General features: G+C 45.1%; 1 protein-coding gene and 1 non-coding gene across 3 annotated transcripts in view; one reads left to right on the plus strand and one right to left on the minus strand.

The window, feature by feature from the left end:
- Positions 1 to 3,297: 3,297 nt before the first annotated feature.
- NID1 (nidogen 1) overlaps positions 3,298 to 26,122 on the minus strand; it is a 100,490-nt gene continuing 77,665 nt past the window's right edge. Inside the window, exons 13-20 of one of the 2 annotated variants that reach the window (XM_055588857.1) lie at positions 24,034 to 24,249; positions 21,483 to 21,655; positions 15,534 to 15,660; positions 10,371 to 10,542; positions 9,024 to 9,181; positions 7,741 to 7,864; positions 6,346 to 6,458; positions 3,298 to 5,374 (exon numbers count right to left, since the gene is read on the minus strand). In XM_055588857.1, coding sequence (XP_055444832.1) covers positions 5,253 to 5,374; positions 6,346 to 6,458; positions 7,741 to 7,864; positions 9,024 to 9,181; positions 10,371 to 10,542; positions 15,534 to 15,660; positions 21,483 to 21,655; positions 24,034 to 24,249 — 1,205 coding nt within the window. In that variant the 3' untranslated portion in view covers positions 3,298 to 5,252. Of the gene's footprint in view, positions 5,375 to 6,345; positions 6,459 to 7,740; positions 7,865 to 9,023; positions 9,182 to 10,370; positions 10,543 to 15,533; positions 15,661 to 21,482; positions 21,656 to 24,033; positions 24,253 to 26,122 lie in introns of both variants that reach the window. The other variant, XM_055588850.1, reaches the window with a different exon arrangement.
- On the plus strand, positions 15,880 to 15,951 carry TRNAW-CCA (transfer RNA tryptophan (anticodon CCA)). The gene has a single exon. It is a non-coding gene; the product is annotated as a tRNA-Trp (tRNA).

The following is a 26,122-nucleotide window of genomic DNA, read 5'->3' on the forward strand; positions in this document are numbered from 1 at the left end:
GAGCAATCACATGTGGCCGGACAAGCCTGTCAGGCAGGCCAGAGAACCTTCAGAGGAGTTTGTAGGTTAAAACACTCTTGTCACGGCCAGGAGTTTTTATTAACTGGAGCTCTAAGTTAACTCCTTCTCCGAAAGAGGTGGTGGGGGACAGCCCCCCGTAAAGTCAGAGGTGTAGGTGAGAGCCCAAAGTAGTAAAGTAGGCAGGCTCTGGTTATGGGGGTAGATGCTCGAGGATTTCCAGGGGGACTCCTGAGGCTCGATCCCGCCTTTGCGTATGTCGTGCCTCCTTCCTCATGACCTTTGCCATGGGCCGAGTGCCTCACTCTGGCCCCCAACACAATATTGTGTCACTTTCTGCTGTACAGCAAAGTGAATCAGTTATACGTATACATATATCCAAACTTCTTTTAGATTCTTTTCCCATGTAGATCATTACAGGGTGTTGAGTGGAGTTCCCTGTGCTATACAGTAGGTACTAACTAGTTGTCCAATTTGTATATAGTAGTGTGTATATGTTTATCCTAATCTTCCAATTTATCCCTCCACCTCCCCCCGATAACCATAAATTTGTTGTTGTTGTTGTTTTTAAATCTGTAACTACTTCTGTTCTGGAAATAAGTTCATTTGTACCATTTTTTGAGTGCACATGTAAGTGATATCATATGATATTTGTTTCTGTCTGATTTACTTCACTCAGTATGACAATTTCTAGGTCCATCCATGGACCTAGATAATAAATAATGCCGCAAATGGCATTATTTCATTATTTTTATGGCTAAGTAATATTCCAATATACCACATCTTCTTTATCCATTCCTCAGTGAATGGACATTTTGGTTGTCTCCATGTCTTGGCTATTGTTAATAATGCTGCAGTGAACACTGAGGTGTATGTATCTTTTTGAATTATGGTGTTCTCTGGACATATGCCCAGGAGTGGGCTTGTTGGATCATATGGCAACTCTTTTTTTTTTAAAGGAACCTCTACATTGTTCTCCATAATGGTTGTACCAATTTACATTCCCACCAATTAGGAGGGCTCCCTTTTCTCCACACCCTCTCCAGCAATTATGATTTGTATTTGTCTTTTTCTTTTGTTGCCTGTGCTTTCGGTGTCATAGACAAGAAATTATTGTCAAATCCTATGTCAGGAAGATTTTTCCTCTATGCTGGCCCCCAAACAGTTAGAAGCAGTAACAGAACCCACAAATCTGATTTTTGGAGAGCAATGCTGGTTCTTATCGCTCAACCTGGTCTTAGTAGACTGTACTAGGAACATGGGCTGCTGTCCCCATAGCCGAGTGTCTTGGGGCTGGGGAAAGGGGATGGCTGCCACTATTACGGGGAAGCTGAAACTTACCAGTCTCTTCATCAAACTCTCTCCTGGGTGCTGCAAGCATTCTACTAGACACAAAGTTCTAAAGTAGTTTATTCAGATGGCTCCAGCCAGTTCAACTATTGTTTTATAGAAGGGTGGATTCCTAAAGCTTCCTACTGCACCATCTTCCCTGACATCACTTTAATGTATCTAGATTTTATGACCAGAATAAAACACTGGTCTTAGCATTTAGCCCTAATATCAGTTGTCCGTCAGCAAGTCCACATCGGCAGGATGTGTTAATAACTGAGTCCATCGGTGGTGCCGTTTTATAGGCAGGCCCTGATGCGCCAGGCCCCTTCTCTACAATGACTGCAACTTCATTCCTGCCATTTCTGAGCCCCCTTCATTCTGTCCAAGCCAAAGGCCCATTCTCATCCCCCTCAGGGACCAACAAAGGTAGCACTATGCATTGGTGGCAGCTGAGAACAGACCAAGGATCTCACTCCATGGCCAATGCCAGGAAGATATCTTTGTTACTTCTGGATATGAAAAGGGGGAAAAAACACAGCTCATCTTCAGAACTGAACCAGGAAATGCTACCGCCTGTAGCTAAAATTTTTATAAAAAATTAAAGCAATGTTTAAAAGGGTGAATCCATGATAGAATTATTTTAAAGTCAATTATCAGCCCCTAAGTTTGCGGAAAAGCAAGAGAGTTCCAGAAAAACATCTATTTCTGCTTTATGGACTATGCCAAAGCTTTTGACTGTGTGGATCACAATAAACTGTGGAAAATTCTGAAAGAGGTGGAAATACCAGACCACCTGACCTGCCTCTTGAGAAACCTATATGCAGGTCAGGAAGCAACAGTTAGAACTGGACATGGAACAACAGACTGGTTCCAAATAGGAAAAGGAGTGTGTCGAGGCTGTATACTGTCACTCTGCTTATTTAACTTATATGCAGAGTACATCATGAGAAACCCTGGGCTGGAAGAAGCACAAGCTGGAATCCAGATTGCCAGGAGAAATATCAATAACCTCAGATATGCAGATGACACCACCCTTATGGCAGAAAGTCAAGAGGAACTAAAAAGCCTCTTGATGAAAGTGAAAGAGGAGAGTGAAAAAGTTGGCTTAAAGCTCAACATTCAGAAAATGAAGATCGTGGCATCCGGTCCCATCACTTCATGGCAAATAGATGGGGAAACAGTGGAAACAGTGTCAGACTTTATTTTTGGGGGCTCCAAAATCACTGCAGATGGTGACTGCAGCCATGAAATTAAAAGACGCTTACTCCTTGGAAGGAAAGTTATGACCAACCTAGATAGCATATTAAAAAGCAGAGACGTTACTTTGTCAACAAAGGTCCGTCTAGTCAAGGCTATGGTTTTTCCAGTGGTCGTGTATGGATATGCGAGTTGGACTGTGAAGAAAGCTGAGCGCCGCAGAATTGATGCTTTTGAACTGTGGTGTTGGAGAAGACTCTTGAGAGTCCCTTGGACTGCAAGGAGATCCAACCAGTCCATTCTAAAGGAGATCAGCCCTGGGTGTTTATTGGAAGGACTGATGCTGAGGCTGAAACTCCAATACTTTGGCCACCTCATGCGAAGAGTTGACTCATTGGAAAAGACCCTGATGCTGGGATGGATTGGGGGCACGAGGAAAAGGGGACGACAGAAGACAAGATGGCTGAATGGCATCACTGACTCGATGCACATGAGTTTGGGTGGACTCTGGGAGTTGGTGATGGACAGGGAGGCCTGGCGTGCTGCGGTTCATGGGGTCGCAAAGAGTTGGACACGACTGAGTGACTGAACTGAACTGAACTGAAGTTTGTGGACTCACTTGGAGAAAAAAACCATCCCTTATAACACTAGGGGCTAAACAGGTTTTGCAGATTATTAAACGACTGTCTTTCCATTGTGAATCTGCCTCCTGAGATTAAGTACCTTCATTCAAACAAGATAAAAGAAGACTTTTTTAACAAAAAAAGTTTATTTTATGCACTAAAATTTATACAGCTGTAAACTCAAGGAGTTATCCAATACTTGTACAAATCTGGGGAACAGTTAATAAGCACCTTCAATGGTTTCCACAGTTTAAGAATTTACCATTTAAAAAATTTTTAGAATGCATCTAGCAAAATGAATAAAATAGTTATAAACATTATACAAAAATCATGACAAAACATTTGATATAGAGGGTTGGATATGGAATGATAAATAGAAAAGGAAAGTTAAACTAATTTATGTGGTTGGGCTATATAAAAGACTCATGTGTTCCCCAAACCTTTTGATTCTTGGGGATATAGTTGCTTCTCAAAACAAACTCCAATTATTCAAGGAAAGGCTCTTTCCATTCAGGCTCCTATGTGCTGTAGAAAAGCAGTGTGTGTAGAGGGGAGTTCAGGGTACTGAGGTTTGCAGATTAGAAGAGGGATATCTTCCTTAAGGAGAAAAACAGGGAAATTCTTTCATGTCCATAAGTATAGAAATGTCCTCTGGCAAAGAACATACCATTTTTTTCTTTGGCATTATTTAAGAGCTTTTCTTATTGCTATTGTTAAATCTCCTCCTTTATCCTTCCTCTTGGGTTTTCCATTTCTGCTGTTGATCAATCTCTTTGTGATACTTTTCATGGAGTCTTCTCATTTTTCATTGAGTCTTCTCACTTCCTTAACCTGATCTTCACTGACTCAAATTCCTTATCCTTAGCTTTCAATTCAAAATTTCCATTTTTTTAGGACTTTGGGAAGCAGTCACCGCACCCCCCCTCCAAATACCACTAGCTATATATGGTGAGGAGATGTTTTCTAAACAAGCTCGAGAAACATAAATGTGAAATGTGGTAATGGTCCTTTTAATTACACCAATGAGGAACAAACAGTTTGGCCTTCCTGGATTGTGTCTTTGGATGAGACTACAGTGAGCAAGGGCCATGGATGGAGGATGAACAAAAGAGCACAGAGCTCACGATTGATTGCAGATTGGCTCTCATGGGTGGAGGGCAGAGATGAGGGACTTCAGGGGGTCCCCAGTCCCAGCCTGTATCTCAGATGGGTCTCCACGTGGAGGCTGGACACAGGTGCCAGCAGTGGGGCTGTGCTGCCCCAAGAACCAGATGCTAGGATCCAAGTACTCTGGATAAAGAGGAATACTTTGGTAATCTTTGGTATAATTTAAGGCACATCGATAAAATTCCCATCCTCAAACATCTGACTCTGCACCTTGAATTTCTCTGGACACTCTTGATTTAAGCCTTTGACTACCAACAACTACTTCAGAAATGCCAATAATTTATCTGGGAGAGGCTGCTCAGTATCATCCACCAAATACCCATATATCTTTTGGGCACGGTGAGTTTTGATCAACAGGCAGGGCTTGCTCACATCCTGCCTTGGGCAGGATGCAGGATGCAGGTGATATAGAACTCAGGGGTTAAATGCTAGGAGTATAAAGAGGGAAATCAGAGCACCAAGAAAAACTGTGGGAAAGCAAGCTCCCTCCTTCGCTCACAGCCTTGATGTGTCCAGCAGCTGATGGAACAATGGGTGTCTCAAAGTGAGGCTGAGCTTGTAAGGCCACAAGGAAGGGGGGCAGCTCAGGCCATGGGAAGCTCTGCTCACCATGGGGATATGAAGGTTGGGGCCAGTTTCCAGCACCAGGATGGGGCATATAATCCTCACTCAGGGCTGTATAAGCTAGTCTGAGGGTTAGGGTCAGGGAGACTTTGTGTAGGAGTAGAGGCTTTCCCATTCCAGAAGCTGAGGGCATGTGTTTTGGGGAACAGTGAGGGCAATGCTGTTGGGGCTCAGGCTGGGATGGACCTGGGCCTGGTGGCCATTCAGCCACCAGGTCAGACAGTTTTCAGTCTGGACCCTTTCAAGAAGGGTGCTGCTGTGAAATACTTTGGAGAGCACACAAGGAACTCTTCATTTCAGCTCGATACAGTCAACTCCCAGGGTGTTGTCAGGGCAACGGCAGGTCCTGCTTCCTGGGGTGGCCAAGCAGAGGTGGGTGCAGCCACCGTTGTTCACTGAGCAGTAGTTGTGACCTGGAAAAGGCAGAAGTAAGCTCAGTGGTTCAATCAGTTGAGAGAGTGACCTCCATACTAGCCCCCTGTTCAGTCTCTGAGAGGCCAAGCTTAGGGGGGTCCTGGAGAACAAGGAAGCTGTATAGAAAATTTAACTCAGCTTATCTCCTAGCTGTTTCCTCATCATTAAGGATTTGCCAAATGTGCAAAAACCTTGATTCCTGATCTGGGGGATATGCAGATTTATCATCAAAGCTATTAGCAGAGCTCAGGGAGGGTTTTTCAGCTCTGGTCATAACATGGAGCTGGAATTTTAAAGCAGAATATGCTTTCTATGCAGCTTGGCCGCTTCACTAGGGGGCAAGAGGGAAGCCAGGAAGGAGGAAGCCATACATAGACTCTGCAGCCAGGCTGCCTAACTTACCCCCATGTCTGGTGCCATGAGCACTGGAAGTGACCGTGTGACTTTGGGCAAGTGGTTTCAGTATCCTCATTTATAGAGTGGGCAAAATAATAACACCTACCTCATAGGGCTGCTATGAGGATTAAGTGAACCAGTGGATACAAAGCACGTAGTGACTTTTAATACACAGGATGTACCCAGCTCACAGGAAGTATCACATCCATGTTTGCAATTATTATTGCTATCAATTATTATTGTTGCTGTCTGGCCAAATGGGTGAACTTTTAAAGCAGGAGAGACCCTAACACTGCTTTTCCTCCTTGGAGCCTGAAGACAGCATACTTTTAGACCCACTCCAAGAGTCAATACTTTTCCTCACCCTTATCCACTATCCACTTTATTCCCTAACATTTTCTATTGATTCATCTGGTTTACCTACTAATTAATGAAGACCCTCGATGGAATGGACTAGGTCTCACCTGTCCTGTGATCAGGGCTACCAGAGGCCACATAGGGGGCAGCCAGAGTGTGGGCTCTGAGCCCCAGGGGCCAACCCAGCCCCTGACTACATAGAGCACAGGTGAGTTACCTTCAGGACACTGAGACAGGGCGGAAGTGATGCCATAGAGCCGGGTCTGCTTGTGGGGGTGGAAGGAATCCGTCTCTTTGGAAACAGCGAGATCTACAGCGACCACAGAATTCCTACAAAGTGTCAAAGGATGGAAAGTTAAAATGCATCTAACGGCAGGATTTCCCTGATGGTCCAGTGGATAAGACTCTTCACTTTCAATGTAGGGGGCGTGGTTTGATCCCTGGTGGGTGAACTAAGATTCCCTCATGCTATGCGGCATGGCCATACAAACAAAACCCAAAAATATACTAACAACAAAAAACACATCTAATGGCTTGAACTTTTCTCTACAGGGCAACCTCTTTTGTCGCTTGGAGGATAAAGTGAACATGTCAGTCTCTCAGTCCTGTCTGACTCTTTGTGACCCCATGGACTGTAACCTGCCAGGCTCCTTTGTCCACGGGATTCTCCAGGCAAGAACACTGGAGTGGGTAGCTATTCTCTTCTCCGGGGGATCTTCCCGACCCTGGGATTGAACCTGGGTCTCCTGCATTGCGGGTGGATTCTTTACCATCTGAGCCACCAGGGAAGCCCTTGGGGGATAAATTGGAGGCCATAAACGGCTTCCCAGGTGGCTCAGACAGTCAAGAATCTGCCTGCCCATGCAGGAGACACAGGAGACGTGGGTTTGATCTCTGGGTTGGGAATATCCCCTGGAGGAGGAAATGGCAACCTACTCAAGTATTCTTGCCAGGGAAATCCCATGGACAGAGAAGCCTGATGGGCTACAGTCTGTGGGGTGGCAAAAAATCAGACAAGACAGCACAGACAGACGCAAAAAAAAAAAAAAACCAAACAGATACACTGGCCTTACTTCCTAGCCATCCCTCCCTCTTCCTGAAGCCTACAATTCTCTGGCTTCTTAAAGAAAGGACAAAGGTCAGCTAGCTCTGCCCTCTGGCTCTAAATCCCAAACTGGGAAATCCACTTTCTATATTGAAGCTCCTGCCACAGCCGCTTGCTTGGTTTAAGCCTACTTTTCTGCAGGAAAGGTCAAGAAGGAGCTTTGGGAATACTGCAGCTTAAGAATTATAATACTAATTATAATAAAATAATGGCATGGAGTAGGCACGGTCTCTCCTAGGAAGAGAAGGGACATGCGCAGGAAGTCCCCATTTGTGGACTTGAAGCTGCCCATCCAAGAGCATCTAGATGATACATGGCACCCCCTGCTTCCCTAGGGTTACTGCCCTCTCCTTCCTTGCCCTCCTCTCTGACAACCAGAGGGCGAGGCAGAGGGGGCATCTCTGGAGGCGGGAAGGTCAAGCCAAGAAGATGCTTGGAAAGGGTGTGGCCTCCAGAGAGAGCAGCAGGGCAGGTCCCCCAGCCCCCGCGCTGCAGCAGCTGACGCACGTCTTCCAGTCTGTGTAGTACAGATTCTTCCCGAAGCTCGTAACGGCGAAAGGATACTGCAGCCCTTCAAGAACCTTGCGTCTGTTGGACTGACCAGGCTTCAGGCACTCGGCCCGATGGGTGCCTGTGTGGGGTGAGAACAAGTCGTCCATTGTTCACACAAGAAATGGCCCCTTTGTGTCCAAAACGAAAAGCAAGGAGGGCAAGTGTTACACGCTCAGATCCGAGAGAACACAAGATGTGCTCTTCTAAACTGGGAAGCTGTCTGTTATCCTCCCACGCCCCTCTCACTGCTCAGTCCCACCTCCATCTGGTACCCACACCTGGTTCTGATGGGGAGAAGGGAGCCAGAGCAGAGGAAGAGCACCCCATTTCACCCATTTCTGGAGCAGCCAGGGGCTTAGTAAGAAGGATGCCATCTTCCAGCTTCTGTTCAAATCCCTCCTGCCTGAAGCCCCTCTAGACCTCCCCTCCCTGTTTTCAGAGCCCTTAGAATTGCTAAGCTGCTCCCACTGGGTGAGCAGGTACGCACAGCCGCGCATCAATGGCCGCATTATGACCAACTTAAGGCTTGGGTTTTCACTTAATTCTGCTGCTTTACTTCCTGCATCTCCCATGGTACCTGACAGAGTCTAGAACAAAGGAGGAACTCAACAGAGACTTGATGGATGATTGACATTCTTTCCCAACTGAGCATCCTGCCCACATCAGGGGCACCCCAAATCTGCCCAGGCAGGAGCACACATCGGGACTGCCTTACTTTATCTTCCTTGGCTTCAAGTCCTGCCTTAGCCCTGCTTGGGGACAAGCAGGAGCTACAAAAATGTAAGTCATGAATTGCTTAATAGGTACCAGGATGAGGAGAGGCTCTGGGGGTCAGCAAACTTTTTCTTAAAGGGCCAGATAGTAACTATCTTAGGTTGTGTGAGCCAAGAGGTGAAATCAAGGACATTATACAAGAATTTGTATAAGCTTTTAAAATGTAACATTTAAAAATGTGAAAACCTTTTACAGCTCCCAGGTTATACCAAAACAGGTGGCCAAACCATTTGGCCCAAGGCTGTAGTTTGCTGACCCCTGACCTGGAAGATTGAGAATACTCCCTGGGCTACATCAAGCTGAGGGAAACAGTTTTAGAGCAAAGATATGCAGCTGATGTTTGTGCAGAAAAAAAGCAGTTATCTTATGCCTTATTCCCCACAATAGCTACTCTTGATAGTACAGTGGGTAACAATGATTATTTGGTAAAAAACCCAGGAGCCAGGCCTGGGGCTTTCTGTCACCTGCATCCACCCAGCAGAGCTGAGACGAGTAGGCATCGAAGGTCAGCCCGTTGGGCAAGCCCAGGCCATCCTGCACCAGGATCCTCCGGTTTGTGCCATCCATGTAGGAAGTTTCAATTTTGGGGTTATCTCTGTTCCAATCTGTCCAATAAAGATTCCTGGAGGAAAAGGAAGTGAAAGGGGAAGAGAAACAATGAAGATGTATGAGAAAAAGTTCACTTAAAGACACTTAAACAGAACCTATGATAGGGAATTCCCTGGCGGTCCAGGGGTTAGAACTTTGCATTTCCACTGCAGGGGGCATGAGTTCAATACCTGGCCAGGGAATTAAGATCCTGCAGGTCATACAGTGCAACCAAGAAATTTAAAAATAAAATAAAAATTAATGGCTATAAAGGATCTGGAGGTGCCAAGACACATTGCCTTTGTAAAGATCCTTCTATTTGGTTTTTCACTTGAATCATTCTGTTACTAACAACTTCACTTCCCTTAAATATAACTGACATATCTCAATGAAACTCTTTTTAAAAAATAGAGCACCATAACTGACATAAACACTTGGGGATTCTCATATGCTGTCAGCACTCAGGAAGGCACAGCAGACCCAGAGGATGAAGCCCAGAAGCAATGCTGGGAGGATAAGTGGTCAAGGCACCTGAAATCAGAGAGGCGGCCAAACGGCCACAGAACAAGAGATGTGGTCTCACGTCAAAGCATCAAGGAGACATGGCCTAGGGTGTAAGACTCAGAGCTTGCAGTGAGGTAAAGAATGTGCTCACAAAACCCCTAAGGAGGGCCTCCAAGGTGTTCATGCTGGGTTGGGCCCCCGGAAGGAGCCCCAGGGGGACACTGATGCTCCCTTGATATTCTTCTGGGGTTGATACAACTCAAATATTTGATTAACATTCAATCCAAGTGGAAATATCCAATTTCTGAGCCGTCAACTTACAAAGCTCTTGGTAAAAGATTTGAAAGTGGAGCATGGTACTGAGTTCATGATTCCGGTGGATTATAATAAATGTTCTGGCTTCACCTCAGATATCTAGAAGCCACCAACTGTGGCCTCATTCATCCTAAACTCATTCATTTCAGGACAGCAATGCTGGGGTTACAGTCAAACTTTGAGAATATGCACAAGGGCAGATGCAAATAGAACAGACACACACACAGATTTACACAGAGATACCCTTTCACGGGGGCTTCCCTGGTGGCAAGATCCTCTGGAGGAGGGCAGCCCATCCCAGTGTCCTTGCCTGGAGAATCCCAAGGACCGAGGAGCCTGGCGGGCTATAGTCCACAGGGTCACACAGAGCTGGACACGACTGAAGCGACTTAGCATGCACGCACCCTCTCACGGAATCTGTTACGATGCCTCTGGGATTCACCAAGTCAGTCTCAAACAGCACCCGCCGCTGGGTCCCATCTAGCTTCGCAACTTCGATCCGATCCAGTTGAGAATCCGTCCAGAAGATGTTGCGCCCAAGGTGGTCAAGAGCAATGCCTTCGGGGCTGCCAAGATCTAGAAGTAAACACCAAACATTACTGATTTTTTTTTAAACAAGTAAGATGAGGTTTTTCTGATTACTCAGTGCTATTTCATCTGGCATCCAACCCTTGCACTTTGAGAAAACCAATGGGAGTGTTAAATGCTTGTTAAGATAAATAACACTTAGTGACAAATGTTACGGTGCTACTCATTCCCTCGATGGACATCCATATTGGGAATGGACGGATGTGTACCGTACTGGGAATCCGACCCATACGGATGCTGCAGATGTGGCCCTGCCTTCAAGGAGCCCACGGCCAATCACAATTCAGACTGAGTTCCAGGCTCTGTGGGAGCATGGAGCAGGACCACTGGACTTAGCCTGGGGAGACCAAGGAACACTTCCTGGGGGAGGCAATACCTCATAAGGCTGGCTACTGCAGGAACAACAGGTCTTTCTCAGGCAAAGATCCTGGTCAAGGTTTTCCAAGTAGTGAGACCAACACACTGATATAAAGGAAGAGTGGATATGGCTTGAAGTATACAATGTCATTCTGTGTGGCTGGAGACCCCGAGGGTGGAGAGTGGCCAGAGATGAAGTTAGGCGGCATGTGTTAACAAGCTTAGAGCTCATCTCTTATGCAAAGGGGAGGCACAGGAAGATCTAAAGATGGGGAATGGGACAGACTTATCTTATTCATCAACGGGGGAAAATAGGTCATTGCTAAGAAATAATATATGCAAGAAATCACAGCTGTTATTACTTTCATACAAGTGTTAAGAGTACAAAGAAGGGGTATCAGCGATTGCAAATAACACCCCAGAAGTCCTTACTAGGCTCTAAGTAACTGATTTTCAAGCCAGGGGTTGCCACAGTATAAGCTGACTGCAATGGGAGCCTTTAGCACCCACCAAACCTAATCAGGAGTTCAAGATTACAATGGTTTCCTGACTATAAATACAACCAAATTAAAAGCTAAAACCCTACCAGGGTTTTACTGGGGTCACCTTGGACTCCTCCCCTCTGCTGATTATGGAGTTGAAGGTCATTTAGTACAGCTGGAAGTGGAAACAGGAAGGGGAAGAGCCAAGGATGGAGCTACCCTGCCCCAGGGACTTGGTATGAAACCAGCCCTGCAGCACTGTGTTCTTTCATCAATAGCGAAGCAGTCCCAACCCTCAGCCCCCTCCGTATCAGCTTTCACTAAACTCCTACCATGATCATGACTATGAATGATGGAAACATCCAAGCCCCCCTGAAGGACTCCCATCAGAGAAAGCTTATTAAGAGTTAGAAACAATCGTTTCTAATTCTAAACAAGGTCTTTATTATTCCAACCCAAAGCAAAGATTTATAAAGTACAACAAACTGGTTCCAAATGGGAAAAGGAGAACATCAAGGATGTATACTGTCACCCTGTTTATTTAAATTATATGCAGAATACATCATGCAAAATGCCGGGCTGGATGAAGCACAAGCAGGAATCAAGATTGCCAGGAGAAATAGCAATAACCTCAGATATGCAGATGACACCACCCTTATGGCAGAAAGCGAAGAAGAACTAAAGAGCCTCTTAATGAAAGAACAGAGTGAAAATGCTGGTTTAAAACTCAACATTCAGAAAATGAAGATCATGGCATCTGGTCCCATTACTTCATGGCAAATAGATGGGGAAACAATGGAAACAGTGACAGACTTTATTTTGCGGGGCTCCAAAATCCCTGCAGATGGTGACTGCAGCCATGAAATTAAAAGACGCTTGCTCCTTGGAAGAAAAGCTATGACCAACCTAGACAGCATACTAAAAAGCAGAGACATTACTTTGCCAACAAAGCTCCGTCTAGTCAAAGCTATGGTTTTTCCAGTAGTCATGTATGGATGTGAGAGTTGGACTATAAAGAACTGATGCTTTTGAACTGTGGTGTTGGAGAAGATTCTTGGGAGTCCTTTGGACAGCAAGCAGATCCAACCGGTCCATCCTAAAGGAAATAGGTCCTGAATATTCATTGGAAGGACTGATGCTGAAGCTGAAGCTCCAATACTTTGGCCACCTGATGCGAAGAACTGACTCATTTGAAAGACCCTGAAGCTGGGAAAGATTGAAGGTGGGAGGAGAAGGAGATGACAGAGGATGAGATGGTTGGATGGCATCACTGACTCAATGGACATGAGTTTGGGTAAGCTCCGGGAGTTGGTGATGGACAGGGAAGCCTGGTGTGCTGCAGTCCATGGGGTCACAAAGAGTCGGACATGACTGAGCGACTAAACTGACTGAAAATATTTCCCACATCCTTGGAGGCAAAGGGACAGTGAGACTGACCTCCAAAGACCCCTTCAGACCTTCAGACAAAATCAGAAGAAATCATTCTAGGGTATATTTGGAACGAGTACATCCTGTCTGAGAGGCACGGGCTCTTCAGACATGGTGGGACCAGGGAAGGCTGTTTAACAAGAGTATCTTTACAAGTTCCCGGAAGGAACTCCATGCCAATTGTCTTTTTAGAAACAGCCTGGTCTTGACGTCAAACCCAAGAGCAACCAGAACTCCTCCCCCAACCAGAAAAAAACTTCTTTATAGGCTAAGGAGCCAAAGGAAAGGCCTGGAAAACCTCATCCTTTCCTGTGAGTCAGGGCAAGATGGGAAAATTGCAGGGCTATATATTCCACACTGATTATATCAAAAAGAAACAGATGATGATACTTATTAAAGATATCTGGCTAGGACTTTAACTCAAGAAAAAACAGAGAAGCCCGGGATTCAGACATTATGAAATTAGGAAGAAAAAGAAAAGATACCCATTGCCATTTTCACTCACTAGGAAAATACGATGATGAGAATGTAAGTGGAAACTTCTTTCTCTTTTTTGAAATTAAAAGGACAATGTATTCCTAGTGATCTTTCTTCTACAAAGATCACATTCTGATTTAATTCTGTGTTTTCACAGTGGGCTTTTGTCTGGAATGTTTCTTACTGGTCTTAAAGCTTTCTTGGATCATTATCAGTTCCAAAAACAACAGGAAATAGCAAACGATGACCTACTCCCCACTTCCTGTGGGTTTTGAAGTCAAATTACAGATAATAGAAACAACATTTTCAACAGCATTAAGATGCAAAAAGGCATCTTCAAACTTGTATTCATTAGAAACTTCATTCTATTCATTAAAGCAAGCCATGAAAACTAGCAGACACTATTTAAATAGCACGCTGGCTTCCAGAAAAGTATTTGAGGTCTGTGTCCATAGTCGACCTGTGTAACTCAACCTCAGCTTAATTCCTGCTATATTATCTCTTATGAAGGAGCCAAGGAAGGAAAAATATATCCCAGGGGCTGTTCCACAGGCACAAGGGCCCTTCTGACATTATCAAAAGTTGTTAGAGAGACGTTAAATTAGAAAAGCTACACTTAGTCCTTGGAAGAAAAGCTATGACAAACCTAGACAGAGTATTAAAAAACAGAGACATCACTTTGCTGACAAAGGTTCGTCTAGTCAAGGCTTTGGTTTTTCCAGGAGTCATATTCAGATGTGAGCGTTGGACCATAAAGAGGGCTGAGTGCCAAAGAACTGATACTTTTGAATTGTGGTGCTGGAGAGGACTCTTGAGAGTTCTTTGGACTGCAAGGAGATCAAACCAGCCAATCCTAAAGGAAATCAACCTGAATATTCACTGGAAGGACTGATGCTGAAGCTGAAGCTCCAAAACTTAAGCCACTTGATGCTAAAAGCAGACTCATTGGAAAAGACCCTGATGCTGGGAAAGACTGAAGGCAGGAGGAGAAGGGGATGACAGAGAATGAGATGGTTGGATGGCATCACTGACTCAATAGACATGAGTTTGAGCAAACTCCAGGAGATGGTAAGGGACAGGGAGGCCTGGCGTGCTGCAGTCCATGGGGTTGCAAAGAGTCAGACACAACTTGGCAACTGAACAATAACACTCAGCCCCAAGCATCAGTAAAAAGAAATACCAAAGAGGCTCAAATATTTTAAAGATGATTCTTTGCTTTTTCCCCCAAGCCAGGAAGTCCTTAAAGATGTACCTTTGAGTGTTCTGCAGAGAAAACAAGATGATTTTACATAGCACATCTCATTGGCAAGGCAATGTTTTTTGACTGAAAATATCTGCAAGGCAGCTGGTTAAGTCACAGACTGAGCAATGTGCAATATTTGACCTTTTCAGTAGAGAATTTTTACAGGTCCTTGGACTTTTTGTCATAATGGACTTGAACCTTGATAAAACATATTCATTTAAAATAGTCTTGACTTGTTGACTGTAGGCATTAAAATAATAGAGTCCTTGGCTTAAATTGGCACCCGTAAGTTAAGGAATTGAGGCTAAATGTTGAGGGGTAGGCTGTGCCAAAGTGTCATGTGGTTTACCATTAGTGATGCAACAAAAACAGAAATGTCTGTAAAAGTTCAGCCTAATTTGCTGTACTCCTCTGGCAATCTGAGCAAGGTCCAGTGAAGGTGAGATGTAATAGAGGAGACCCACCCCACCATGGGGTTACAGGTTGAACTGATAACCCTTCAAATTGAAAACTGTCTTGGGAATAGACTCACCTCTCAGGGACAGTATTTGCCAATATGCTTGTGACCCTCCCATCTTTATGATTTTTCTGTTTATTGCCTAATGGACCACCCCAAGGGGCAGACAGTCTGAGAATCAACTCAAGGCTCAGCAGCCAGAGGGAAATGCATATATCCAAACCACATGGTTGAGTTTGGCCTTTATTATTCCTTAAAACTGGCTACATAAGCTTTCAGAGACAGGCATGGACACTTACCCTGTTTTAATTTTATTTCAGCAACACATCCCAGCTAAGATGTTCATGATTTAGTGATGAGTCCTTGGAGGACTATTCAGAGAAGGCTAGAAAGGGTGATGTTTGGGCCCGAGAACCCAACCCATCTCCAATCACCATATCCTGCAAGCAACCATACACCGCATGACTCTGCTCTCTCCCCCAAGAGCCACGTGGGCTACTAAAAGCAAAACCAAGAATGATGCTTGCTTGCCCACCTTGTCGAATGATGGTGGCTGGCTCTCCGCCATGCAGACTGGCTCTCCCGATGGAAGGTTGACTGATGTCGGTCCAGTAAACCATCTTGTCCACACAGTCGAAGGCCAGTCCAATGATGACTTTACCCTGGAAGTGTAGACCAGCGGTGAGAGTGGTCCATCTACTCGCGCCTCATGATAGTAGGAATCTTCATGTGCTTACAGGCATTTGGACACCTTTCAAAATGAAGTGTCTTCAAGTCTTTTGTCCATTTTTAAAATTAAATTATTCAGTGGCAGGAGTTCTTTATAAACTTCAGATAAAAATCTGTTGTCATATGTGTATAAGTATGTATATGTATGGGCTTCCCTGGTGGCTCAGTGGTTAAAGCGTCTGCCTCCAATGCAGGAGACCCGGGTTCGATCCCTGGTCAGGAAGATCCCCTGGAGAAGGAAATGGTAACCCACTCCAGTACTCTTGCCTGGAGAATCCCATGGACGAGAAGCCTGGTAGGCTACAGTCCACGGGGTTGCAAAGATGGGGCTTCCCAGGTGGTGCTAGTGGTAAAGAACCCATCTGCCAATGTAGGAGACATAAGAGACATGGGTTTGATCCCTGGGTCAGGAAGATGCCCTGGAGGAGGGCATGGCAACCTGCTTCAGTTTCTCTCAGCAAATAGCACTTTTTCATTTTCTTAAATAATGTTTTTTGGGAGCAAACATTTTAAATTTTTGTAAAGTTCAATTTATTACTCTTTTATGGATAATGCTTTTTGTATATTATCTAAGAAACCTTTGACAAACTGAAGACCATAAAAAAGAAATAAAACACATAAATATTGGAAAGGAAGAAGTAAAATTATTCTATTTTAAGACAATATGATTATTTATGTAGAAGCTCCTGGGGAATCTATACTAATATTTTAATTAATAATTGAATCTAGCAAGGTTGCAGAATCCAAGATCAACATAAAACTGTATTTCCACATACCAGCAAGAAGTAGAATTTTAAGACAATAATATTTATAATAGCAACAAAACCAAAATATTTTAGGCTGAATACTATAAAACATTGCATAGCAAAATTAAAGAAGATGCAAATAAATGAAGAGATGTTAGTTTAATGGATCATGAGATTTAACACTGCTAAGATATCAATTCTCCCTAATTAAGAATTAAAGATCCAATGCTATCCATATCAAAATCCCAAAAGGCTTTTCTTTCTTTTCTTTTTTTAAAGTAGAAACTTACAAGTTCACTCTAAAATATATATGGAAACATAAGTAAAGCCCCTGGACACCACAGAAGTAGAAGACCAGGAAGATGTTTTAGGAGAGAACCAGTTATCAGCACACACTTCCCCTTTAGAGGTCAGGTCATAAGGGACACAGAGACCCTCACCTTACACCATATACAAAAATAAGCTCAAAATGAATCAGAAACCCAAATGTAACAATTAAAACTATAAATTTCTTAGAAGAAAACATGGTTGAAAGCCTCATAGTATTTAATTTGGCAATAATTTCTTGGCTATGACATCAAAAGCAAAAAATAGATAAATTGGATCTTACCAAAATGGAAAACTTTTGTTCAGTAAAAGATACAGTCAACAAAGTGAAAAGGTAACCAACTCATGGAAGGTGAGGAAATATCTGCAAATCTTGTATCTGATGAGGGGTTGATAAAATACATGAAGAACTCCTACAGCTCAGTAACAACAACAAAATAACCCAACCACAAAATGGGCAAAGGATATGAATAGATATTTTTCCAAAGAAGATATATAAGTGGCCCTTAAGCACATGAAAAGATGCTAACAAAGGTCCATCTAGTCAAAGCTATGGTTTTTCCAGTAGTCATGTATGGATGTGAGAGTTGGACTATAAAGAAAGCTGAGCACCAAAGAATTGATGCTTTTGAACTGTGGTGTTGGAGGACACTCTTGAGAGTCCCTTGGACTGCAAGGAGATCCAACCAGTCCATCCTAAAGGAAATAGGTCCTGAATACTCATTGGAAGGACTGATGTTGAAGCTGAAACTCCAATACTCTGGCCACCTGATACAAAGAAGTGACTCATTGGAAAAGACTCTGATGCTGGGAAAGATTGAAGGTGGGAGGAGAAGGGGATGACAGAGGATGAGATGGTTGGATGGCATCACCGACTCAATGGACATGAGTTTGAGTAAGCTCTGAGAGTTGGTGATGGACAGGGAGGCCTGGCGTCTGCAGTCCATGGGGTTGCAAAGAGTCGGACAGGACTGAGCAACTGAACTGAACTGACCTGAACATCTCATTCACAATCCTTGTGAATGTGAAGTGAAAGTCACTCAGTCGTTTCCAACTCTTTGTGACCCCATGGATTATATAGTCCATGGAATTCTCCAGGCCAGAATCCTGGAGTGGGTAGCCTTTCCCTTCTCCAGGGGATCTTCCCAACTGTGGGATCGAACCCAGGTCTCCCACGTTGCAGGAGGATTCTTTACCAGCTGAGCTACAAGGGAAGCCCAATAATACTGGAGTGGGTAGCCTATCCTTTCTCCAGGGGATCTTCCTGACCCAGGAATTGAACTGGGGTCTCCTGCATTGCAGATGCATTCTTTACCAACTAGAGAAATGCAAATCAAAATCACAAAATACCACTTCACACATATTAGAATGGCTACAATTAAAAAAAAAAAAAGAAAATAATGTGTTAGCAAAGTAGCAGGGATATTTGGAATTTTTGTGCTCTGGTGGTGGGAATGCAAAATCGTGCAGCTGCTAAGGAAAACAGTATGGCAGTTCCTCAAAAAATTAAAAATAGAATTACCATGTAATTCCATGTGTGGTTTATTTCCAAAAGAAGTGAAAGTAAGGACTTGAACAGATGTTTGTAAACCCATGTTTATAGAAACATTATTCACAATAGTCAAAAAGCAGAAGCAGCCCAAGTTCTCCACTGAAGAACAGATGAACAAAATATGAAATATCCGCATGATGGAATATTACTCAGTCATAAAAAGGAAGGAAATCCTGACACATGTCACAATATGGATGAAATCTGAAGATATTATGTTAAGTGAAGTAAGCCAGTTACAAGAGAGCAAGCACTGCATGATTCCACTTAGAGGAGTTTCCCTAGAACAGGCTAATTCATAGAGATAGAAAGTGGAATGAGGTTGCAGAAGACTGGTGGAGGAGGAGGGAGAATTAGTGAATGGATCCAGAGTTTCAGTTTGGGACGATGGATGGTGATGATGGTGGGATTTAATGCCATTGAACGGTGGCATTAGGTACAGTTAAACTAAAATACCTAGATGGTAAAAACAGATAGCTAGATGGATGTATCCATAAATGGATAAATGATTGATAGATAGATAATAGATAGGAAAGACACAGTGAATATTGTTTCAGCACCTTCCCCTCCACGGATCACATCTCAGTCTCCTGCTTCTCACAGCCTCATTTGACATTTAAGCCTCTCCCCTGGGTGTTGGGGGAATGGCTTTCCTGACTCCTACTACCTGGGAGTGTGTGCTGGTGGATACAAGAGAAGAACAATGATTGCCCCTTGAGGGATTTGTGCTTCAGTGAGGCAATAGGAAATCATAAAGATCACTTATGCATTCCTTCAGTAAATACTTCTCAAGTGCCAAACACTGTTTGGGGTCTGGAAACACCATTGTGAAACAAATACCTCCATGAAACAGACGGACAATTTCTGGTCTTGGAGTGCTTATATTCTTTTTATAATTGGGGTATAGTTGCTTTACAATGCTATTAGTTTCTGCTGCACAACAAAGTGAATCAGCCATATGTATACAGCTATCTCTTCTCTCTTGGACCTCCCCCCTGCCCATCCCCTCTAGGTCATCACAGCACTGAGCTGAGCTCCCTGTGCAAGACAGCAGGTTCCCATCAGCTATCTGTTTCACACATGGGAGTGCCCATGTCAATCCCAATCTCCCAGTTCATCTTACCTGCCATCCCCCACCCCCACTCCATCCACTCATCCCTTCCCTATGTCTGTGTCTATTCCTGTGTTGCAAATAGGTTCATTTGTACCATTTTTCTAGATTCCACACACATGCTTTAGTGTATGATACTTGTTTTTCTCTGATTTATTTCACTCTATATGACAGACATTAGGTCCATCCAGGTCTCTATTCTTGGTGGAAAGAGATACATGAGATACAGAACATGTACCCTGAGGAGTAGTGCTGAGTGTTTGCTAAAAGACAGAGAAGGGTGACTGGAGGCTGCAGTCTGAACAGGGCAGCCAGGACAGGCTTCTCCCAGAGGTGATGTGCAGCAGAAGTTTGTGTAAGGTACATGTGGCCGTGTCTATGTACATGTCAACCGTGCAATGTACATGTGAGCCGTGCCAGGGTCTAGAGTGAGAAAACTGCAGGCAGGGGCCAGCAGATGCAAATGCCCTGAGGTGCACCTGTGTGCAGCGAGTTGAGGATCAGCTGGAAGGCCAGAGGGCTGCAGCCAGTGAGTGAGGGGGCAGCTGCAAGAAATGGGGTTGGGACAGGTAGCCAAAGGCCATGAAAATAACTGATTTTTTTTTCCCTCTGGGTGAAAGGGGAATCCATCAGAGGGCTTTGTGCTGGGGAAGAACAATCAAGGCTGCTTTGCAAGAGGCTTTTGAAAAGCATTTTTTACCATGGATGGACCTAAAGATTACCATCTCTAGTAAGTTAGTAAGCCAGAAAGAGAAAGACGAATACCATACGACATCACTCACATGTGGAATCTAAAATATGACACAAGTGAGCTTATCTATGAAACAGAAACACACCCAGACAGAGAGCAGACTTGTGGTCGCCAGGGCAGTGGGGTGTGAAGGGGCAGGAATGGGAGTTCGGGATTAGCAGATACAAACTATTGTGTAGAGAATGGATAAACAACAAGGCCCTACTGTATAGCATAGGGAACTACATTCAATATCCTGTGAGAAACCATAATGGAAAAGGGTGTGAAAAACCATGTATATATGTGTGTGTGTGTATAACGGAGTCACTTTGCTGTACAACAGAAATTAACACAACATTGTAAATCAACTATACTTCAATAAAATAAAATTTTAAAAAAAGAAGCATTTTTACTTTGCAGACTTTTTTTTGACCTTGGTCAAAAAGAAGAGTGGGTGTGGCCGTGTGTGGCATCTATGATGTGGAGATTGATGCAGGAAGAGAAAATAGGGCAGGCAGCAGAGACAGGGGAGTGGGGAAGGAAGACGAGAAGAAAGCAACATTTCTATCCAGAATTTTCAAGAAGGCTCTGCAACCAGCACTGAGGGGTGATGAGGATTTTCTGTTGGACTTTCATCTCCCAGGCCAATCTCCAAGGCCTGATGGACTACTCGCTGCTACTTCTCCCCTCCTTAGAGGACCCTGATGGCCCACCAGTGTCCTGGCAACCCTGTAGCCCACAGTCGGAAGCCTCCACCAGGCCTTAAGTTTGATTTCCTGGCAGAAGGTCAGGATCCCAGATAAAACAACAGCTTCTCAGAAGTGTCCAACCTCTATCTAACAGACAAAAATTCCCTAGCTCACAAAACACATCTTTGAAGCTTTGAAAAGCTCTGGTTACTGCCTCCAGGCAGACATGAGGATCTTGAGTTGAGTTGCTGCCAAAAGATGAGTCATTTTGTGAATTTAGCAGGAATGGTGAGATCAAACCTGACAGATGCTCGCACATAAGATATAGTAAGCGCAGGTGATGCCCCCCACTAGGGGTCAGATTCCAAAGTGGTCTCTAGCAGGCATTCCGTTTCTGTTCCTACCCTTGAATCTCCTGGAGGGAGGGGAGGGGACTTAGGAATAAAGTGGTCTTATTTAGAGATGGACACCCAGGGTCACACAGAATGAAGAGGCCCTAGGTCCAGGGATCTAGTCCCAGTCCCTGGTCTGACCACACCCTGCTTGTTGCTCCAGGTCATGGAAGCAGAAATTGTCACTGAAGTGCCATCAGCCAACACTCACCGGGGTGTGAAGCAGTGTCTTGGCTTCCGACTTGGTCATGGTGCTTCCCTCCAGGGGAAGGCGCTCTATCTTCCCTGTCTGGGCGAAGAGTAGATGGGTCCCAGGAGGCAGGGGGATCACAGTGGTAGGGACCGGGGGTCCATAGTGAACTGGAGGAGCCACTGTACTCAGACCTGGGTGGCGGGAGATGGCATTGAGCAAGGCCCGAATGCAGCAGGAATGCACAAATACACGTGTGTGGGCACACGCACGGACTCATACACACGCACCCACACGCCTGGTCACGTCACCTTCTCGGCACCACAAACCGCACAATCACATGTGCCTCTTAATATCTGAGAGCACAAGGAACAGAAGGACCACAGCCAATCAAAGGGCATTTGTGATGAAGATGACACGGGGCTTGAGTATAATATTAAACGTCAAGTGGGAAAACTGGCTCAGCCTCTCCCTTAATGGAACTAACCTGGCTATGAGTGCCCTGCTCTGGATGCTGGGCATCCAGGCTGTAGCAGCGATCCAAAACAAAGAAACAGCAGAAACCCTGAAATCCTGGCCACAGGGAACTCACACCCCCATGGCAAGCTGCTGAGTATTTTCATGCCCAGTGGATTTGAAAGTCTAGGCAAGTCCATCAGAGTGGACTTGCCCCGCTCACCCCATCCCATGGGGGCAGGAGGGTCTCAGGCCCCACAAGCAGGAACACAGTCCTTCTGGACTTTCCAGGACAAAACGAGGGGGGAGGCTTATCCTCCCTTTGACGCAGCCTTGCCTCCCCGCTGAGCTGCATGCCCAGCAGAGCTCTGGTTCACCTGGCAGAACCTCCCAGGAGGGGACATGCACCCTGACTGAGGGTAAGGAACACACAGAGGGTGTCGGGGAACCTGGGTCCCCAACCTGGTCCTGCCACTCACCACGTGGACACATTATGGACCTCTGCAGTGAGAGGGCGGAACCAGGTCATGGCCAAGCTCATTTTCAGTTCTTTCCTCTGGTCCATCTTGCCTGTTATACCCACTCAGTGACATAAACCAATCTGGTGGATCTCTAAATCTCTAGAATCTAACCCTGAGGTGCAGGTCAACCCTCGCCACTTCTCACCTGGATTAACTGTAAATACTGCAGCAGCCCCCGGCTTCCCATGGCCATGGTCTCATTCCTTCCTCTCAGCTCTTCTAAAACTGAAACCTGGTCACAACAGCACCTGCTCAAAACCCTTCCTGGGCTCCCCTCCCCTGCTCTCAGGATCAAGCCAGATCCCTGCGCAGAGCCTCTGATGTCCTCACTTCCACTCTGCTCCCCCAGCATGGGACACAAACTCCTGATGGCTTCCTTCCTGCCCCTCAACCCGCTCCTGACACTGGAGCACAGATCTCCTCAACCCCACTTCCCCAGTGCAGGTGACTCTGGTCCTGTCAAAGCCTTAGGTCAGGCGGTATTGCCTGCAAAGCCTTCCCTGGCCAGCCCACGACCCCCCCAAGTCAGGGACACTGTGGTCCTTGGTCTGCCTCTCTCTCAGGGTTCCTTTCCCTAGCCTGCCTCTGTTTCCCTGGCCCTGAGGTTCTAGGGCCCACACTGGGACCTTTCCCTCTGCAGATGCCCGCAAGACCATGGCATCTGACACACCAGGTTAATGCTGGCTGGATGGGATAATGAAGTTTGTGAGTGATCCCTTCTTAGCAGCCTCTTAGCAGCTCTGGGAAACTATCTGGTAGGGGATCAATTTATGATTATTGGCTATCTGGTGAATGGAGATGTCAAGAATGATTATATTCAATTTTGGTAATTTGTGACAATTAGCCTTTTCTACATCTGGGACTGAATTTTAGAGCTGAGAAACATCTTAGAGATTATTTTGCTCAAGTGAGATGTTAAAGCCAAGGACACCAAGACTCAGGCAAGTGTCTGTCCAGTGCCACACAGCCTGGCCCCAGTCCCAACTTGACACCTTCCTACCAGCACGGATTGTCGCAGAGCCAGCTGGCAGAAACCTTTGTGGCTGTTGGTTCCTGGCATCATTACAAATGGATCAAATACCTAAAGGTCCAGGCACAACCTTGCAGGAGGCTGGTGTGACATAAGAGTTCCATGCCTGAGTAACAGGGTGCTGAGGAGGGGCTCTGGTTGGTCTCTCCCATGCCTGCCATGTCCCAGCACAGAGCCACTGAAAGGCCAGGCTGCCCAGCACAGGGTTTACCCAGAGGAGCCCCAAGCACACACACACACTCTTTCTGCTATCAACTGCAATCTTATCCAGCAGGCCCTGCCCATCATTTGCACAAGACAGGTTTGCACCGAAAAGGAAAAGAAAAGGGTGAGAGGAGGGAGAGGGTGAGTGGGGAGAGAGATGGTGAAGAGGGCTGTGAGTTATAGGGAGATGGAAAAGGGGGCTGCAGAGGGGAGAGAGGAAGGGAGGGGACAGGCTTCGAGTCAGTGGAGCAGGTCAGGATTCAGGGCAGGCAGAAAGTGCCAGCTATGCCCCAAGCAAGGGTCCCCAACAATGCTTGCAGATGCCCGGACGTCCCGTCTCCGGCGCGGCTCTCCGACTTACACGGTGGCCTCATCCCAGACCTAGTCCTGGTCCCCTGCACCTCTCGGCCGTCGCGGTCCACACACCAGCAGTAGCCAGTGCCGCTGTGGCACTGGGTGGGCACGTACTGTCCGTGCTCATCACATTCGGGGACGAAGAGCCCAGGGGGCTGGGGCCGCGGAGAGTCCGCCGTCCCAAGGATGTGCTCCCGCTCATGCTGGCATCGGGTTTTCTCCACTACTGTTAGAGAGAGGGGCAAAAAGAGGGTCATCAGTTTAAGCCCCTGCACCCAACTTGGAACATGGGAAGCTGCCTGGTCATTGCCCCGTTTTATTTTATTAATTAAAAAAAATTTTTTGTTCACCTTTATTGAAGGATGTTGGCCTACAATATTCTATTAGTTTCAGGTACATGACAATGATTCAAAATTTTTATAGATTATACTCCTTTTAAACTTATAAAATACTGATTTTATTCTCTATGTTGTTGCTACTGTTGTTCAGTCGCTCAGTCGTGTCTGACTCTTTGTGACACCATGGACTGTAGCCGGACAGGGTCCTCTGTCCATGGCGTTTCCCAGGCAAGAATACTGGAGTGGGTTGCCATTTCCTCCTCCAGGGGATCTTCCTGACCCAGCGATCGAACTTGAGTATCCTTCTTGGCAGGCAGATTCTTTACCACTGAGCCACCTCGAAAGCCCTATATTCCCTACTACTACTACTACTAAGTCACTTCAGTCGTGTCCGACTCTCTGCGACCCCATAGATGGCAGCCCACCAGGCTCCCCCGTCCCTGGGATTCTCCAGGCAAGAACACTGGAGTGGGTTGCCATTTCCTTCTCCACTATATTCCCTATGTTATGCAATATATCCTTAGAGCTTATTTTAAAAATTTTTTTAATTTAATTTTTACTTTATATTGGAGTACAGTTGATTTACAATGTTGTATTAGTTTCAGGTATACAGCTAAGTGATTCCGTTACACATATACATATACGCACTCTTCTTCAGATTCTTTTCCCATATAGGTTATTACAGTGTATTGAGTGGAGTTCCTTGTGCTCTATGGTAGGCCCTTGTTGATTATCTTATATATAGAAGTGTCTATATGTTCATCCCAGATGTTTTATTAATTAAAAATTTTAAACATCATTATTAATTAGTGGACTTCAAAGTCAAGAAGAGTATGTCTACATTTTCTTTTCCTTTCTAGGCCATTTTTTTTTTTCAGTTTTGAAAAACGGAGGCAAACTTGACATAATATATAATCAACCGTTTTTCAATGAACGATTCAGGGGCATTTACTGCGGTCACAGTGCTGAGTGACACCACCTCCCTCTAGCAGCAGCACATTTTCCTTACCTCAAAAGGAAATCCCAGATCTATTAACTAGCTGTCTCCACTTCTTCCTTCCTCCCAGCCCCTGGCAACCACAAGTCTGCTTCTGTCTCTATGGATTTACCTATTTTGGTTTGTTCTCATAAATGGAATCTTACAGTGTGTGACCTTCTGTGTCCAGCTGCTTTCACTCAGCAGGCTGTCTTCAAGGTTCATCCACACTGTGGCCATGTGACAGTACTTCGTTCTCTATTCATAGCTGAATAATATTCTACTGCATGTCTACACCACATTTTGTTTACTATTCATCACTTTATGGACAGCACTGACATTTGTGTTAAGAAACTTTAAATTTTTCTTAAATGTGTTCTTTTTGTCATCACCAGCTTCTTGATTACCCACACGGAGTCCAGGTCAAAGATATGGGTGACCATAGGGCACATTTACCAGCATATGTGTGTTTCCTTTTAATTATGGGCTAGTGTTAGGCATGAAATATGGCCTTTCAACTATGCAACTCATATCCCGAGGCTGGGAAATACCATTCCATCTGTGTGGAATTGCTGATGAGATGCTATATTCTATAATAAACAATTCTCAAGTATGCACCACCCCCATCACTTCACAGCATAGAAGGGGAAAAAGTGGAAGCAGTGATAGATTTTATTTTGGGGAGCTCCAAAATCACTGTGGGTGGTGACTGCAGCCATGAAATTAAAAGATGCCTGCTCCTTGGAAGGAAAGCTATGACAAACCCAGACAGCATATTAAAA

Source organism: Bubalus kerabau, chromosome 1 (assembly GCF_029407905.1).
Source record: "Bubalus kerabau isolate K-KA32 ecotype Philippines breed swamp buffalo chromosome 1, PCC_UOA_SB_1v2, whole genome shotgun sequence".
In the NCBI taxonomy this organism is placed as follows: Eukaryota; Metazoa; Chordata; class Mammalia; order Artiodactyla; family Bovidae; genus Bubalus; species Bubalus kerabau.